Source organism: Trichosurus vulpecula, chromosome 5, assembly GCF_011100635.1.
Source record: "Trichosurus vulpecula isolate mTriVul1 chromosome 5, mTriVul1.pri, whole genome shotgun sequence".
In the NCBI taxonomy this organism is placed as follows: Eukaryota; Metazoa; Chordata; class Mammalia; order Diprotodontia; family Phalangeridae; genus Trichosurus; species Trichosurus vulpecula.
In genome coordinates, this window is record NC_050577.1 from 110,729,507 (window position 1) to 110,748,008 (window position 18,502).

Below are 18,502 nucleotides of genomic sequence, written 5' to 3' on the forward strand. Positions count from 1 at the left end.
GAGGCACACACACCAATGACTCAACTTAAAGAATAAGTAAAGGGTGTTTTTTCTTTTAAAAAATGACAATCAAAACAAAGTAAAAAAATGCTGGAAAGGTTGTCATCCTGTGATTGTATAGAAGGAAGCTGAGAAAGCAATGATGGATTTTATATCAGTGAGCAATTGATTCCAAGCTTCTTCTGTAAAAGTAGAGTTAATCTCTACAGGATGGAAGTTTTAAGAAATAGAAAAGAGCTAGTCAAATTCTGGTGGAAATCTGTGTGCATGGATAAGTTATCCCTTTTTAAATTGAAGAACAGAAAAGTTTCAGATTGGAGTGTGTAGCCATTAAAAGACCTCAGGTATTACAGTTTTCAGACCAGCAGAATTTTTAATTCTCCTTACATTTTAAATCTTTAAAATCTCCAAGTCTTAAGACAATCAGATGACAAAGTTAAAGCTACTGTCAATTATTTCTGAAAATGCATGTCATGCCTTGAGGTGCCAGCAGATCGGAATATTATCAGGATGCATTAAAAAGGGGAAAAAAGAGCAGGGTTGGTTGCCAATTACAGACAGCATTTAAATCCAACCTTCTCTAAAAAGAGGGGGGATGAAGCTGAACAAAAAAATAGCCAATTGTAGATGCTAAGGAGCCACTGAGTGGATTAAGCAGTATTGAGCATTTATGAAGGTAAGAGGAGGAATTGATACAAGAGGAATTGTCATCCATATGAACTCTCATTGTGTTACCGGGGCTAAAAAAAGCCAGTGATTTTTGTTTCTATGAGAAGAAGCCAGGGATCAAAGGGGAGACAGTTGACAACCCCTCTTTCTTCATGAAAACCACTCCTGGGATTCAATCTTGAACACCAATGCTAGAAAGGTGTCATTGCCTTGCCTTTGAATACGGAAACTTACTGGGGAAAATGGCATTTATTCCATATTATGGCTAGGAATGGAAAATTATAATGTTTTTAAACCGGTAAATTTTTACAGAGCAGGGAGCCAAGACCCACATCCTTATAATTTGGTGCATGGTGAAAGGGGAAAAAAATCTCAAATTTTGTTGAAGTAAATGAGTCACAGTTAAAAGCTAAACTGCAAAGGTGAAGAACAATTACTGCATCCTAATTAGAGTCCTGTTGTAGTTCCCTTGTGCAAGATAATGCTTGATTAAAAGTGTCAGTGTGGGAAAATATTGAATGATATTGAAATGTGAGTGTGAAATTTTAATTACTCGTGAAAATTAACAGGGATTATTGACTGATAGGCACTAATGTTTCTAATGAAGGCTAGAGGTTTTCCTGCAAACAAACAAATGATTAGTCTCAACAGCAGAAATGTAAATAGAAAACCTAAGGAACGCATAGTAGCCAACTCAGGGCCTTTATTTTGTGTAATGCCAAGGCAAGTCAATCTCAGTAATATGGTAGCAACACTGAATTAAATTAGCATTCCTAAAGCCCCTACACTGTGGAAGGAACTGTGCCAGTCTGGGGATAGAAAGACAAATAGTGAAAAACAACCATCCTATTCTCAAATATTCAAATGGTTTTAAGATCTCACTACTATGTAAATCCCTCCTAACCCCCCACCCCACACCCCCATGCAGAGTGAAACCCATCTTGACTGTACTTCCTATGTGATTCTTGCTTATCTCTTCCAGTAAAGTCCAGACAGGGCCTCTAATCAATGCATTCAATTTCTCTTGACAGTACCAATGGGTACCAGTGAAGCACACAGCTCACTTTATAACTAGCCCATAATGTGCATATAGAGATGAAAATACATAGCATAAAATTTGAGGAGGAAGAAAGTGCTAATAACTGGGGGAAGTCAAATGAAACTCGAGATTAGCAGGGAGTACATTTCAGGCAGGGGACCCAGCCTGTGCAAAGGCAAGAAAGATTGACATGGAATTAGAGGCAGACAAAGTCAGTAAGGAGAATTGAAAGTACAAGTTGTCCAGTGTGTGTATGTGTGTGTTTGTATGTGCAAAAAAAAACATGTTTGTATGTTTATAGTTACATATAAGCTAGTCTTGTTTCTTTATTTGAGTTAACCACTGGTTATTGTCAATTTGCTCTCAGAAAATGGTTTTTACATGCCCTGTTTTGCTCCTTAACAGACCCATTAAGTGTCTAGTGCCGTTATAGTTCCCTTACTTCCACCTCCTTCTGCCTACACTAGGGCCTCCTACTATGGGGTTCAGACTTATTTCTTTAATGGGACTCTAAGTGTCAGATATTTATTTCCCTCCATCCTGCCTTAAAACTTACCTTACTTCCCTTAAAATTTAGGGCTAATCTGATAGATTAAGTTATACTTTTCATGATAATGGACACTATGACACTTGATGAGACACCTCTCAAGTAACAATTTACATTTAAAGGAAATCTTTTGGAGATAGTTTAAATCAAAAGAGTCATGGAAGAGTAGTGGGAAAGTGATGATTTTAGAGCAGCATAGATCTTTTCACAGGATTGACTTCATACCCCATAAATAATATCTTACTCCTGTCTACAGAGAAGGCCAGGCCTGTACGCTTTCTAAAGCTTTAAACTTATTCTTGCAGAGGATCCTGGGACATTTCATCTTGTGAGAGATATCAATGGAGGTGCTTATTCTTCACCTCTGCATAACACTAGGACAAGAGAGTAGAATTATGGAACTTTATACCTGGAAGGGACTTGGACTCTTATCTAGTTCAATGACCTCAATTTATGGATGGAGAAATAGGCCCATGAGGAAACTGAGAGAATATGATTTGTTCAAGGTTATACAACTCATTTGACCTTTATTACATGAATATTTTTTCCCCACTAGGGGAGGAAGGTGGTCCAGTATGACTATGTCCTGTGTAAATTCTGATCAAAGCCCATGACTCCTGAACTATACCCCAAATGGCTTCTACTTTTTGCCTGTGACAGGCAATTTTCAAAGAACTTTTATAATCATTATCTCATTTCCTTATCATAACACTTTGAAACACACCAGGCACTTATTATTATTGCCATTTAAACAAAGCAGAACAAAACCAAAAACAGAGGTTCAGAGATATTGAGTTATTTGTCCAAGTTCACACGGCTAGTACGAAGAAGAATGAGCAAGAGAATGAAAGTCTCCTGACTACTAAGGCCAGGGCTCCCCCACCAAAAAAAAATACCATGTTGTCTCTTAGCCCCCAGACATGATGTCTGACTAAGAGAGAAGCATTTCCTTTCTCTAAACACACAAAACCCAAGGATGAACTATGTGTTTTTGTACTCAGTCTCTCTTTTTTTTAACTTACTGATTCACAGTTATGCATAGAATATTATAGTGGCATTTCCTCTGAAGGAGCTGCTTGTGATGGATGTCAAAACCTTTGCATCCAACCTTCTGAGGTTTGTACTAGCAGTCAAAACCAAGGGGAAAAAATCTTCCTTCACCAGTTTTTCCTTTGTTATGAGAACGTAAAAACAAACCCCTCACATGGCTCCCTTTGAATGACAGCAAGGTACCAAAGACTACAGACATAAATCTGCACCATCTTCTCCTCCCCCGGCCTCCACCCCTTGAAAAGCAGCAACAGACATCTGCACTGAAAGAAAAAAAAGGACTAGTAAATTGTGACACCCTTGGCCTTTTCACACGAGGTCTTCTTGGCTGCAGGCTACAGAGATAGAGAACGATAGAAAAATAATGGCGCCATCAGGGTAAAACACTGACCAGGCTTGGAAAAGTGGCTTTGATATTGAAACTTGATAGTCATTCTCCTAAAGAGGAACTGAAGACCTTGGCTTCCTTGAAGACTTATTATATGCAGTCCTTATTATATACAGTCCTTATGATCTCACTTATTTTCATACTGCATATGAAGGAAGCATTATATATCTGGGAAATGAAGGCATTAGGATTTTTAAAATTTCAATATTGCCCAATAATATGCAATTTAATGAAAGTTTTATTTTACTCATTGTACTCATTTACAATTTCAATATTGTCCAACAATATGAAATTTAATGGAAGTTTTATTTTATTCGTCGTACTCATTGTCTATGTCCAAGTCTTAGAAGCTGATGTTAGATAGGAATGATTGCATCAGTTCCTTTCCTATGGTACTTTTTGTTAGCCATCTATTCTAATTCTGGGGCTTATTCTTTTGGTGAGTAAGTGATGCAGCAAGGGTGGGTGTTCAGGATCTTTGTTTTTCCCTGGGAGTAGCAGTGAGAGGGAAATCAAAATCTGTGTAGTTGCATTCTAGGAGAAAAAGGAAAACTCTCCTGTCCCTGGAGATTACCAACCTATTACTATCCTTGGATCCATTACTGAACTCTAATTTTGTGTAAAGTAACCCACAAGTGATGGAGGAAATTCAGATGCTGAGGAGGGAACAAAGAAAAGGACTTGAAATGTTCCTATTCTTCCCCCATCCTGGCCATCACCAAGCCCACACCAAACCCAATTCCATATTCACAACTGCCTGCTCCACCTACCACCATTGGGGGTTTGCCACAGGATGAGCAAGGTGAGAGAGTATGATGGGAGAGTGGGAAGAAGAAGCTATGAAGATTTTCTAGTGAGTTTGTGATACAGAAAAGTAGAATTAATCGCGACTCCAGTGTAATTTGCTTCTTAACTTCTTTTACCCTTGAATTCTTCAGAAGTGGACCACAGAGGTTACAAGACAAATGAAGAGTGGCAGAACAGAGGAAAAACAACAATGGAGTGAAAAATACAAAAGGAAAATAATACCAAGACTATTCTAAAATAGCTATATCAACAAGATTACAAATTGAGGTATAGAAATGCAATGGAATATTTTCATGCAACAAAAACAATGAATATAAAAGATTTTGAAAATCATAAGAAGACACATGTAAACTGATCTAGTTAAATAAACAGAAGCATGGAATAATGATGACTACAAAAATGAAAAGTAAAACAACACTGAAAAACATCAGAACTCTGATAAATGTAGTGGCCAGTCTTTAGTCAAGGAGAACTATCGTGATGGCTGTCTCTCTCTCCTCTAAGCCGATGCCTGATGGACTGGAGGAGAAGAATGAGGCTATCAGACATGGCCAATGTGGTTTATGTTACTTAGATGCATTTTCTTTGTACAACTAGGTAGTATAGTGGATAAAGCACTGCCTAAGCCTATAGTTCAAATCCAACCTAAGAAACATCCTAGCTATGTGATCCTGGGCAAGTCACTTTCTCTGCCTCAGTTTCCTTAACTGTAAAATGGGGATGATGATGGAATCTACCTCATAGGGCTGTTTCCAGGGTGCTTAGTACAATTTCGTCATTTTCTAAATGATTCCATTGATGCCTAGAGCTGTGAAGTACCTGCTCCAAGGTCACAGAAGTAAGAAGGAACAGAGCCAGGATTAGAATCCAGGCTCTCTGACTCCAAATTTAGAGCTCTCTCCACTGCACTATACAATAGTTTATGGGCCAAAACAATAAAGGTAATGATGAAGGCCACTGATATCTGATAGAGAAGAAAGTTTGAGAAAAAATAGTTTCTGCATGCTCTTGGAAGAAGTTTATCCTAGGTTATTCCTGATTCAGAAAAATGAAAGCCTGTTTTCATATTCTAGTTCAGAGCAGGAAAGCATCTTTGAAAACAATATCTTTCCCTCAATTTTCTCATTTTTGACAGCTTATGAGCAGAACAACATATCCACTTATTTGCCTAGAAAAGATTCATTTTTAATTTTGAGGTGCACAGAATTCAGGGAGTTCATGGTATATTTTTGTTTCATGTGTATGTAGGACTGAGGTTTTATAAGCATGATTTAAATGGGGTATCTGTGTGTAAATTTAAGAAGATGCACATTACACTGTGAGATGGAGAAGTTGACCAATTAAAGGGGAATACATTGCTAACATTTATCAAACTGACACTTCTGCCATTTGGAAAATCAGGTTCATGTTTCCACTTTAGCTCAAAGACAGCCCTATTTTCATTTGTCAAATCTTTTTGGTGTTTGCCGAAAAATACCACCTAAGATGATCATTCAGAGGTAAAATATTACTATCCAGGTGTGTCATCACTTGTAGCATGTTTGAAATTGATGCTTTAAAAAATATCTCAACTTTAACCCCAAATTGGAATTACTCAAACAAAATGAGGTCTTTGAAAACAAAGATCATGTTTTATTTTGATGAGCTGCATAGCACCTGGCAGAAGTTCTGTGCACCATTATCAATAAATTTGATATTTGTTATATGAGTATTAATACATATACATCCTTGGACAAGTTTTATCTAATGTTAATTTTATATTTAAAGCAAATGTTTTATTTGCTATATTTCTATTACATATATTAATGGTATACGATAAATAGGAATGCATATTGTTTTGTATAACATAAATGCAAATGAAAATGATAACAATAATGACTTTTATTAAAAGACAAAAGACATCAAGACATTTTAAAAGAGGATACAATAGTGAGAAAATTTCTAAGGTAGCAACACTCTGCCTTCAATACCATCATTAAGTCAATAAACACTTGTTGAGGACAGAATATGGAGACATTTGTTTTTTCTCCCCTGATGTATACATATATGTATATGTGTGTGTGTGTGTGTGTGTGCATATGTATGTCTGTCTCTGTGTGTATGCAAGTGTGTGTTGTGTCCCTGTCTTCCCAAGAAACATCTCCCAAAATGTAGCAAACCCACAATGAAATAAAACAGCCTGCTTGGAAGCAGAGGGATACATCAAATGGCTTCTTTAAGTATCTCTCCTATGCATGCATCTAATGATTCCCCATCACTGGACATTAAGGTACAAAATGCCTTCTGCTGAGCATGGCCCAGGGGAAAAGACTTTAGTTAAGTGTAGCTCTTATCAATTTATTTTTCAAAATCAAGTTGATATTGTCTACACCCTCAACATTTTAATCAGGATTCATCCCATTCTAAACCAAGGCTCTTACCTTTAATATGCCACAGAGGGCAATGTTCTGTGAGAACTGTAAAAAAGAAAGGAAAAGAAGAAGGAAAAGAAAAGAAAAGAGGAAAGGAGGAAGAGAGGAAAGAAAGAGGGAGGGAGGGAAGAGAAAATTACAAAAAGAATGAAAAGGAAGAACAAAATAAAAGAAGCCAGGAAGGAAGTTAAGAAATCATTCAGCCTTAGTATCTGATTTTTGACCCAATTGTACTTCGTTTGAGTGTGATGATAAAAATTTCTTATGTTAATGAAGGAAACTGATTTATTAGTGTGTCCCCCTATCTTTCAGGCAGCATTACCATGGTAACAGCATCAGTTAAGATGATCGTATATATAGGTCATAGTTAAAAACAGGAAATTTGAGCACATAGGTAAAAGAAAGGAGGATGGGAAGAAAGAAGGAAGGGAAACAGGGAAGAAAGGAGGAAGAAAGGGGAAAAGGAAGAAGAAAGGGCAGGGGAAGGAGTGAAGGAGGAAGGAAGGAAGGAAGGAAGGAAGGAAGGAAGGAAGGAAGGAAGGAAGGAAGGAAGAAAGGAAGAGGATTCCATATTGCATCTTCCTTAGATATAATGGATAAATGAATGACATCAATCAGAATGAACAGCATAGTTGCAACATGCAGTCCAATAGATAATACCAATTAGAATGGAAAAAGAGAAGAACTGAGTAAAGACCGATGCATATACTTCAAGCAGATGATGTCTTGGGCAACCAGATTAGGAGATGGTCCATCAATAGAAAAACTATTCCTTTCTTCAGGGCTTTGCTTCATCATAAGTATTTGTGAATGAAAGAGAACAATCAAGTTTTGCCAAGAGTGTCCTCTATACCCAATTTGCAGCATCCAGGTTTTAGGACATCAGAAAAGATCAAATAGCACTGCATTGTCACTCCAAATACAGAGTACTATTTCTCAAATGTACACGTGTTCAAAGACAAACTGCTCCTCCACCTCAATAGTATCTTAACTCCTAAGCATAAACCTTTATATGACCAAGTTGAGCTTGAAGGTTTGAAGGAATGCATTGAGACCAATTTTCAGCTTTTTGTAATTAAGGAGAGTTATTCTTGTTGAAGTCCAGAATAGCATCATAGATTTAGAACTTTAAGAAATTTTAGGGGTATTCTAGTCAAATTCCTTCATTTTACAGATGAGAAAACTCAGGTCCAGAGATCTGGTGACTTTCCCAAGGTCACAAAAGTGCTATGTGGCATAACTGGGTTTTGGACCTAGGCCTTCTGACTACATATCAGATCTTTCCATGATGCTGCATTGACTGCTACTCCTAAAAGAATCAGCCCCAAGAGTTGAACAACCATTCGAAGTACTTGACGAGGGATGGGATGGTATCTTCATAATGAGAACAGGGAAATAGTAATGAAAGTGAGAATGCTGAAGTAGATTGTATGCGATCCCAGCCTGGCTAACTTGTAACTCTGAATTGTTCCTAATTTCTACTTCTTTCACTCCTACTCCCTAACTGCTGAATACCTCTGGAATAAATCATGAAAAGGTGACGGGTCACCTGGATAACCAAAAATTTATATAATCTACCCTGAACCTTTGTTCATTTTTTGATGCCCTACTACTACATTCCCTATAGTACCTATTAACATCAAACTCTCACCTGCTACTTTACTGAAAAGATTGAAGCTCCTAGACCTTGGCCTAGTCCTCTTTCTTTTTTTGAAGCTCCACAAGATTCTCATTCATTTTGCCATCCTTCCATCCAGCCTCTGAAGAGCAAGTAGATCTTTTCCTTGTTGCAGCTAACCTTATCATTTGTACCATCACTTGTCTGTCTTCCCATCTCCCAGTTAATGTTAGTAAAACACTTAGCACAGTGCCAAGGAGTTACTTAATAAATATTTGTTCCCTACCTATCTGATAATGCTCTAACATTCCCCTACTTGCTCAAATACCTTCTATATCTCCCTTGACTTCAAGTTACAAAATATCCCAGTTCTCCACTATACTAAAAGCAAACAAAACAAAAGGAGGAAGGGAAGGGTGCAATCATTCCTTAAGTACCCACTATGCGTTGGGCCTCTTGCTAAATACTTAACATAGATTATCTCTTTTGATCTTCAGTTTTGTATCTATCTATCTATCTATCTATCTATCTATCTATCTATCTATCTATATATATATATACATATATATCTCCTTGGCTTTTTCTCTGCTCTCATTCATTTTTATCCCTTTGTGTCATTTGCCATTGTGAAACCCCCCTCTTTCTCAATAGCCAGTCAGACAACAATTTTTTATTAAGTTCTTACCGTATGCCAGGCACTGTGCTAGATGCTAGTGATGAAAGAAAGGCAAAACAATACTATCCCTGCCGGATAGTCCTTTGCTGAAAGACCTAATATTCTACTGGAGCAAACAATTAAATAACTAGGTACAATATACAGATACATAGTGTGTGTGTGTGTGTGTGTGTGTGTGCACACACATATATAACAGTATACAAGGCATATATACATGTATACACACATATGTATAACTATAAATATGCATGGATGTACAATATGGTGTGCATGGATAAACACATGTATATGTGCATATATTTATGTGTGTATGTGTATAGATGTATATTGTGTATATGTGTGTATATCTGTGTATATTTACATATAGATGTATGCATATATGATAGGAGAAGGCACTAGTCGCCGAGGTGCCCTGCAGAGGATAGGATTTGAGCTGAATCTTGAAGGAAGCGAGGGATAGTAAGTGAATCAGCCAATCCAAACATAAGGAGATGGAGTGCCATGTTAGAGGAAATGCAAGTAGGTCAGTGTTACCAGATTGTGGAGTGCATAGAAGGCAGTAAGTATAAGAAGATAGGAAAGGTAGGAAGCAGCCAGGTTACAAAGAGCTTTAAATGCCAAACAGATGAGATCATATTTAATCCTGAGGTAATAGAAAACCAATGGATCTCATTAGGCAAGGTGGTAACATGCCCACACCAACATCTTAGGGAAAAAATACCTATGGCTGCTGAATAGAGGATAGATTGGAGTGGGATGCAAGGAACACAGAGAATTACTGTAATTGTCCAGTAATAGGTGATGGGGGCCTGAACTAGACTTGTGGCTGTGTGAGTAGAAAAAAGCAGGTGACTATGGGATATGCTGGGAAGGTAGAAATAATGAGAATTGGGGAGTCTAGCATAACACTGAAGTTGGGAGGCTGGGTGATTGGGAGGATAGTGGTACCTTCAACAGTAAGAGGAAAGTTCAGAAGAGTGGAAGGTTGGGGATGATTAGTAGTGGTAGTGAGTTCTATTTTGGATATATTTAATTTGAGATGCCTAGGGTGTCTTATTTACCAATGATGAAACTGAGCCAAAAAGAGTTAAGTGACTTCCCCAAGGTCATACAGCTAGTGTCTGGGATCAGATTTGAACTCATGGAGATGTCTTCCTGGGTCTAAGACCAGCACTCTATCCACTGTGCCACCAAGCTGCCCTTTGCGTTGGGCACATAGTGGGCATTTAATAAATGTTTATTGACTTGACTAGATTGTGTGGGGGTTAATTTCAGGGATAAAGGATATTTGAATAAAGGTGGAGACAGTAATCTTTAGGAATATACTAATGAATTTCACACAGAGAAGGAGAAAAAAAGGAGAGAGAAAGAAGGGGAGGGGCAAGAGAGCAGGGGAGAAAGTGAAGGGAGGAGAGAGAGACCAAAACATGGCACTTTGATGCTGTAGTGAAAAATGGAAAGAGGAATGGACTTAGAGTGAAGAGCAATTGATTTACTTGTTTATTCAACAGTAGATATTATTGCTTTCTTTTTTTACATCCCTGCCTTTTGTATGAAAACAGTGGCTATAGGGGAAACATTTGAGGTGTTCAAAAGGCATTTGATGCATAACTATAGCATAGGAGAGAGACTTCTTCCTCTGGATTTCATGACATGACTACTTTCATGATTTTCCTCTTGCTCTCTGGTCATTACTTCTCTGTCTTCTTGAATAGCACACATCCTCCTTCTCCTTATTTTTAAGTGTGGATTTCCCTCTAGATCCTATCTTTATTTCTTTTTTCTTTCTATGCTCTCTTCCTTCATAAAATTTTATCCATCACCATTACTTTAACTATCAATTCTATTAAAACAAACCTTCCAAATATTAATTTATTATCATCATCTCTCCAGAGATTTACTCCCATACTGTTGTATCTATCCCCCTAGATACTGGCATCTAAAACTTAGTATGCTTCAAACTGAAGTTATCTTCTCTCCAAAAGCCATCCCCTTTTTGAATTCTCTGTTTCTGTTAATGGCACCACCATGTTCTTAGCCACTCAATGTTATAATCTGATAGTCACCTTTGACTTTTCTATCTCCATCACTTCACAATCCAATTAGTCACCTAGTAAGTCCTTTTCATTCTACTTCTGAACAAGTTTTCACAGCTGTCCCACCTCCTGTCAAGTCTCCTGGTAGCCACTCTGTTCAGATGCCCATCCATTTTCAACTATATTATGATAATAGCCTCCTACCTATCCTTCCTTCCTCCAGTCTATATATTTTTGATTTATCTTTCAGATTCATATCATTTATCTTTTTAACACATGGCTCTGATACTACTAATTCTCTACTAAAAGACCTTCATTGACTTCTCATTGCCTATCAAATTAAACAAAAACTAAATATGGCATTCAAGATGTTCCACTATATTGTTCTACCATGCTTTCTTATTAGCCTTTTATTATAGGTCTCTCATTCTGGACTATAAGCTGGGCTAAATTCAGCCCCTAAATGCCATTTTCTCTCTCTTTCTCTCCACCTTTATTCAAACATCCTTTATCCCTGAAATTAACCCCCACACAATCTAGTCAGGTCAATAAACATTTATTAAATACCCACTATGAAACAAACACAAAGGGCAGCTAGGTGGCACAGTGGATAGAGTGCTGGTCCTAGACCCAGGAAGACATCTCCATGAGTTCAAATCTGACACCAGATATTTACTAGGCATATGACCTTGGGGAAGTCACTTAACCCTTTTTGCCTCAGTTTAGTCATCTGTAAAATGAGTTCGAGAAGGAAATGGCAAACTACTCTGGTATCTTTGCAAGAAAATCCTAAAAGGGTTTATGAAGAGTTGGACATGACTGAAAAATAATTGATGTGCCAAACACTTCTCTAAGCACTAACTGCCCTCCTCCCTCCAGAAAGTGAGTCTGACCTCTCCCTCCTCAAATTCTCATTTCACTTTTTCTGATACTCTCATTTTCACTCATCTTCCCCTCATAGCTGTCTTAGACAATTATCCTCTCCCTCAAATTTGACTATGTTCCCTGAGAGTAGGATCTGCCATTGTATCTCTCTTTGTATTCACAACACACCACACCATACTTTGCTCCTAGTGGGCTCTTTAGAAAAAAAAATGAAGATAAGTGATCTTTAGGAATATACTAATGAATTTCACCAATGCTCAAGTGGTAGGTAGAGGAGAAAAAAAAAACAAAAGAAAGAGGGAGGCAGGGAGGGGAAGAAGAGCAGGGAAGAGAAAGAGAAGGGAGGGGAGAGAAACCAAAACATGGCACTTTGATGCTGTAGTGAAAAATGAAAAGAGGAATGGACTCAAAGAGCGATTGATTTGCTTGTTTATTCAACAGTAGATCTTATTGCTTTCTTTTTTTATGTCTCTACCCTACATATGAAAACAGTAGTTATAAGGGAAACAAGGCTGGCCTAAGTAATAAAAAACAAACAAGCAAACAAAATTTAAAAGCTTGGGTTGGAGTCCAGACTAGTCTTGCTACCTGTGTAATATTAGGCAAGTTACCCCTATCTGAATTTTAATTTCCACATATGCAAATGGGATTAATGATATTTGCCCTACCCACCCTATAGAGTTATAAATCTTAGAGTACTAAATAAATGTGAGCTAGTGTTAGAGCTATTAAGCTAGGGAAAGGAAAATCTTTTCTTTTAGCGAATTAATGGAAGGTTTAAATGAATGATGGTTCAGGTAAGAGCAAGACCTTTTGGTTATGCCAGTAGATATGACGAGATTGCAATATCTCACATGTGCTTGTGCACACACCCATTCACGCACACTCATACACACATACACATACACACATGCTACAACCTATGACATATATTTAGCACTTGAAGACAAGAGTCCCAAGTGGAGGCTCTCTTTCTCCTCCTCCCCATTTCTTCCCCCTTACTCTTGTTTTAATCTTCTTTTCTTCCATTTTCTTCTTTTTTCCTTCTCTATTTGTGAGCCGTTCTGAGCTGTTCGTAATGGAATAGGAGAAATGATTGACCCATAGTAAGTAAAAGCATTGTTATCATAAAGGAAATCTTTGGGTCTAAAAGAAAGCCTAGTCTTAGAACCTTCATATTTCCCGGCAATGTTGGTAACATTTCATTGAACCCATGAGCCTTTCTACTGCTCTGTGTTGTACACTAATTCTACTAGCCAGGCAGGGATGGCATGAGGGTTAGAGGAGGTCAGAAAACCTGCCAGAAGATAAGAAATGATCATGCCTATCTATATGTTGTTAAATTCGAAGCCAAATTAAGTGACTTTAGAAGGATGTTTGGGCAAAAAAAAAAGAAAATCAGCAAGAGTTTGCTTAAGAAAAGACAATTTGAACACACATTGCCACCACCCACCTCAACCCCAACCATATTGACTACTTGGGATATTCATTCAATCTCAAGAGGAAGTTTGTATAAATATTTGTATGTTTGTTAGTCTCATACATTCTGTCTCTGAAGTCAGGAGCTACATACAATTTGGGGCTGAACAGGAGAGCCATATAACAATTTCCCTCCAAATATATATGCTTGTTTTATTCCACAAACAAAAAATATTTTTTAAAAAACAAAAGGCTTTACATAGGGTATATCTGATTTATTTTAATTTTTTTTAAATTATACAACTTTATGTTTTAGCTCAATATGTTTCGTATTGTTTAAAGTAACAAAGAGTATAATAATCTTGATGTTCATCTTTTAAATAAACGTCCTATATTTGTAAGAAAAAACAAATATACACACCTACGTGCAGACATACATGTGTGCACATACAACTCTTCTGGAGCTGCAGGAAGGGAGCATGACTGTAGGGCTGCCTAAAATTGAATTGTCAGTCTTTCCCCGGCATTTTAGCCAGGTAAAATCCAGACAATCCCTCTTCTTACCCTCCCTCATCCAGTCACAGCCACAGTAAACTAAATGTCCAAGAGATCTACATTTTACACTTGACCAGGGGTCACATTCTGCTTCTCTTTGGTCAAAAGCAAGCACATGTTTAGCTTACTCAGAGCAAAAAAGTGGACTGGAAAAAGTTAATTATTATTCTATTGTTTTGCTGGAAAAATAAAAAAAATGATTTAACTCATGGTAATTTCAGATCCCTAATATACACACATACACACATGTATATCGCAGTGAAATATTGTTGGAATAGGAATCTCCTGGTGATATGACACTAGTGGACAGACCTCTGAATTGCAGCCCAAACATGATATATTCTCAAGTTCTATAAAATATCTAACCAGTGTAAATGAAATTACCTTAGTTGCCTGAAATAACTTCTCTGTTCCTCCAGTTTCACATTTATTTTTGTTCCTTCCAGACAGGGACACAAGTCTTTTTTCTTCATAGGTTTTAGAACTGTTTTCTTTATATCATCGTCAGCACAATAGCCACCACCACCAGCACCAGCACTACTTTATTATTTACTCATTAATAAAGTAACTAGTAAGATTTTGCCAGAATGTCTATAAAACACGAGATGTAGCCACTATCCCTCACCACAGATGGATTACTCCAAAAGAAACAACCTCCCCTCCTTACTTTCTTGCTCCCCTTATCCCCCAGGTTGGTACAGTTTGGAGTTTGGGAGAAGGAATGTGGCAAATAGCCTGAAAGAGTGTGTGTGTGTGTGTGTGTGTGTGTGTATGTGTGTGTACAATTTAGCTGATCTATGGAGTTAGGTCACACCTCTTTGGTGCTAGTTCAAGATGAAGAGCAGAAGAATTTTTCTGCATAGTTGCTGCTTTATGCTGGGCTTTTATGTTCCGCAAGCATGCTAGCTCTGCAGCCTGCTTTGCTTCAGGTTGGAAGTTAATTACTCAACCCCTCTGGCCCTACCACCACATCCTGTGGGCCTTCTTTAATCAGTTGTTCCCTTGGTCTGTTTTTGGTCCCCCGGTGAAATCTTGAGCCCAGCCTTAGGGGCATGTGTAAGTGTTTGACTTAATCTGGGGAAAGGTGAACTATCCAGCCATCACCTAAGTCCCTTCTGCAGCTCAACCAGTGTCTGGGGTCACTGTTGTGTCCTCTTATGTGATACACATTGGCTAACTAACTCTATGTGTGGGTGTCCTCAAACCTGTCTCTGCCAATGTTAGGGGGCAGATAGGTAACCAGAGGAGAGCTGATGTCTACTGACACTTAATGCTGCATAGAGACAGAACCAAAGACTATGAAAGCCCGCTTCCCCTTGGATTTAAGGACAGCCTTACTCACCTGCTTTTCCCAGTAATATCTAAACAAGAGAAATAAGAATATACTGTATGTAGTTAGAGTAGCTACATTAACTACAAAAGGAAGGCTCCAGATAAAGCAGACTCCAGGAGTCTGCAGGCTTGTTCCTCCATTCTTATTCATATACGCCCCTCACCTGATCAATGTGAATGACTCTTGACTCTCTCTCTCTCTCTCCTCTCTCTCTCTCTCTCTCTCTCTCTCCCTCTCTCTCTCTCTCTCTCTCTCTCTCTCTCTCTCTCTCTCTCTCTCTCCCTCTGTGTCTCTCTTTCCCTGTCTCTTTGTCTCTGTCTCTCTGTTTCTATGTGTCTCTCTCTCTGTCCCTCTCTGTCTCTCTTTGTCTTTCTGTCTCTCTGTCTCTCTCTCTCTGTCTCTCTTTCTGTCTCTGTCTCTGTTTCTCTCTGTCCCTCTCCCTCTCTCTCTGTCTCTGTGTCTCTGTCTGTCTCTGTTTCTCTCTGTCTCTGTCTCTCTGTCTGTCTGTCTCTCTCTCTCATACACACACACACACACACACACACACACATATGTACACACACGGGAAATTGCCTGCTTTGGGATGAGGACTAGCAGGTGTTTGCTGGCTTCCTGGCAAGGCAAACGGAATAGGACAGCGCTGGGTACGGCAATGGAGAAAGGGAGAGGGGGAGGCGATGAGTAGGAACCTGGAGCCGGGTGAAAGGGAGGTGCTGGCTGAGACATGATCCCGCATTAGCCTGTAGCCCTGAAGGTCCCGCCATTGCAGGCAGCCCGGGTCTAGCCATCCTTTCCTACCTGCCCCATCTTGGGGATTCAAGAAAACCAGCCAAAGGTGCAATTGCAAGTCTCCACTTATCCAGGATCCTTGTAGCACCTCGGCTCCTTACCTGTACGCTACAAGTTATAGGTGACTGCCGGGATCTGGAGGATTTCAACTAACTACCAACAGCAAGCGCAATCACGGGCCCCAAAGCTTCGACTTACGGGACTCCTGGAAGGCTGCAGCCTCCAGTCCCGGAGTGGACAGAGAGCGACGAATTTAGGTGGGCGAGTCTGCCCTGAAACCCTGAAACCTTGTGGGTAGCCCCCTGAGCCCTGACGCTGCGGTTGATTAGGAAGATCCGGGAGGGGCAGAGAAGGAAGCCCGAGCCTTTGGATATAGAGCAAGACTGGGGATGGACGTGTGTGTGTGTGTGTGTGTGTGTGTGTGTGTGTCTGTGTGTGTCTGTGTGTGTCTGTGTGTGTGTGTGTGCGTGTGCGCGCGCGCGCGCGCGCGTGCGTGCGTTAGCGCTGCGGTCCCCTTTCTCTTTACCTCCAGCACCCGGATCCCATCTCTCCTTTACTCGCCCCCTGCCCGCTTTCACCACTACAGCTACCCCTTGGCACTAGCCTTCTTGAGACGCCCTCTAAGCCTGAGCCTAGGCGCAAGATGGTCTCTCCCCCCGCCCCAACTCCGTCAGGCAATGAGACAGACAGCGCCTCAGAAGCCAAAGGAAAAAGTGGGCGACCCCCTACACATCTTGCTTCAGGACAGTGACCAGGAACCCCAGTCATACCAGATCCACTCTGGTAAGAGGAGTCTGGAGAGAAGAGAGCCAGATGCCCACTTGTCTTTTCAGGACTGAATCTCAGCCTGCGGGTGGTGGGCGAAGGACTGGAAGGAGTGTGTTTATGGGAGAATTGTCTGGGCGGGTGCTGCTCCCTTCCCTCCATCAAGTCCTCATACAATCCACCCCGGGTTAGGTCATTCTCCATCCCTTTGAGGGGCTGTGTTTGCCCTTTCCTCCTTCTCAGGGTACGCACACACCTTCGTCAATGTTTGCTCCAAACCCACCCAACCTTGAAAGCCAAAGTTTCTTTATAAGAATCCCCCGACTAGAGAAAACACTAGACACACACACACACACACACACACACACACACACACAAACACACACACACAGGAGATCCAAAGGGAGTGCGCAAAAAGGACGCCCTCACTGCCCAAATCAAGGCCGGCCTGGCAAAGGCTTGAGGAAGAAAGCAGGGAGCTCCTTACCTGATCTCGGGTTAGCAGAAGTTGCATACACTCCCTGGTGCAGGCGATCTGTTTTTCGAAAGGGAAGAGGAGCAGGGAGCAGCGGGCCACCAAACTGGAAGCCCGGGCATGTGGTCTCTCAGCAAAATGCTCAGAGTCCGGAGTCAGCCGCTTGCTGTCTCTCTCCCATGATCTTCCAAGAGAAAAGAGAAAGATTAGTTAGTACCGCGACAGCGGCGGGAGGAATGGGATGTGGTAGAGGGAGGGAACCCACAACTGTTCTAGAGAGCCTCAGACTAGAGGCTTCATGGTCCTGGCTTGAAGACAGAGTTGGTTCTCAGGCGTCATATAGACACAGGGCACTCAGCAAAGCTTGAACCTACCCCCCGTGTCCACTCAGTCCGCTGGCCCCCGCCCTCAGCACCAATTAACCTGAGATGCTGTAAAGGAAAAAAAAAAAATAGGATTTTCAAACCTGGTTTTCACCGTTGAGATGGATCCGGAGGGGCAAACGTAACAGAGAGAGGAGTACAAGGGATCTGGAGGGCGGGACGCATTCTCTTCCAGAGAAGCTGGGAAAAAGAAGGCAGAGTTGACAGTTGGGGAGGAAACACTCCTTCGGTGTGTCCCTGGGTATTTCCTAGTAAGAAATGGCAAAATCCAAGATCCAACCCACTCGTAGGCTGCGTGTGTGTGTGTGTGTGTGTGTGTGTGTGTGTGTGTGTGTGTACTAGGGCTCAGAAAACTCTGGTGTACCAGAAGTGTGTGTTGTGTATGTATGTAATGTGTGTTCTATTAGCTGCAAAGGGCAGGCAATTTCTGGAGAGAACATTTACAATTTTCTTTCAATATGATAGGATTATTTGCTACTGAAAGCTTTCCTCCAATGAGAGCCTCTCTGCTCTCTGATTTGGTATTCCCAATGAGCAAAGATGACAGCCTTTTCTCTCCCCCCCTTTCCCTCTAGTTCCCTCCTCCATTGCAACCTCCCAACCCTCTTTGGATTCATTAGGATCACAAGTCTTCATCGACAATTTTCACATCAGAAC

At 40.2% G+C, this 18,502-nt stretch overlaps 1 protein-coding gene across 1 annotated transcript in view; it reads right to left on the reverse strand.

The window, feature by feature from the left end:
- The window catches only part of CHRM2 (cholinergic receptor muscarinic 2), a 197,361-nt gene extending 179,082 nt beyond the window's left edge, over positions 1 to 18,279 (reverse strand). The window contains exons 1-2 of the mRNA XM_036761664.1: positions 17,929 to 18,279; positions 17,475 to 17,646 (exon numbers count right to left, since the gene is read on the reverse strand). Of these exons, the coding sequence (XP_036617559.1) occupies positions 17,475 to 17,501 (27 nt within the window). The 5' untranslated portion in view covers positions 17,502 to 17,646; positions 17,929 to 18,279. The remainder of the gene's footprint in view (positions 1 to 17,474; positions 17,647 to 17,928) is intronic.
- Between the last annotated feature and the right edge of the window lie 223 nt (positions 18,280 to 18,502).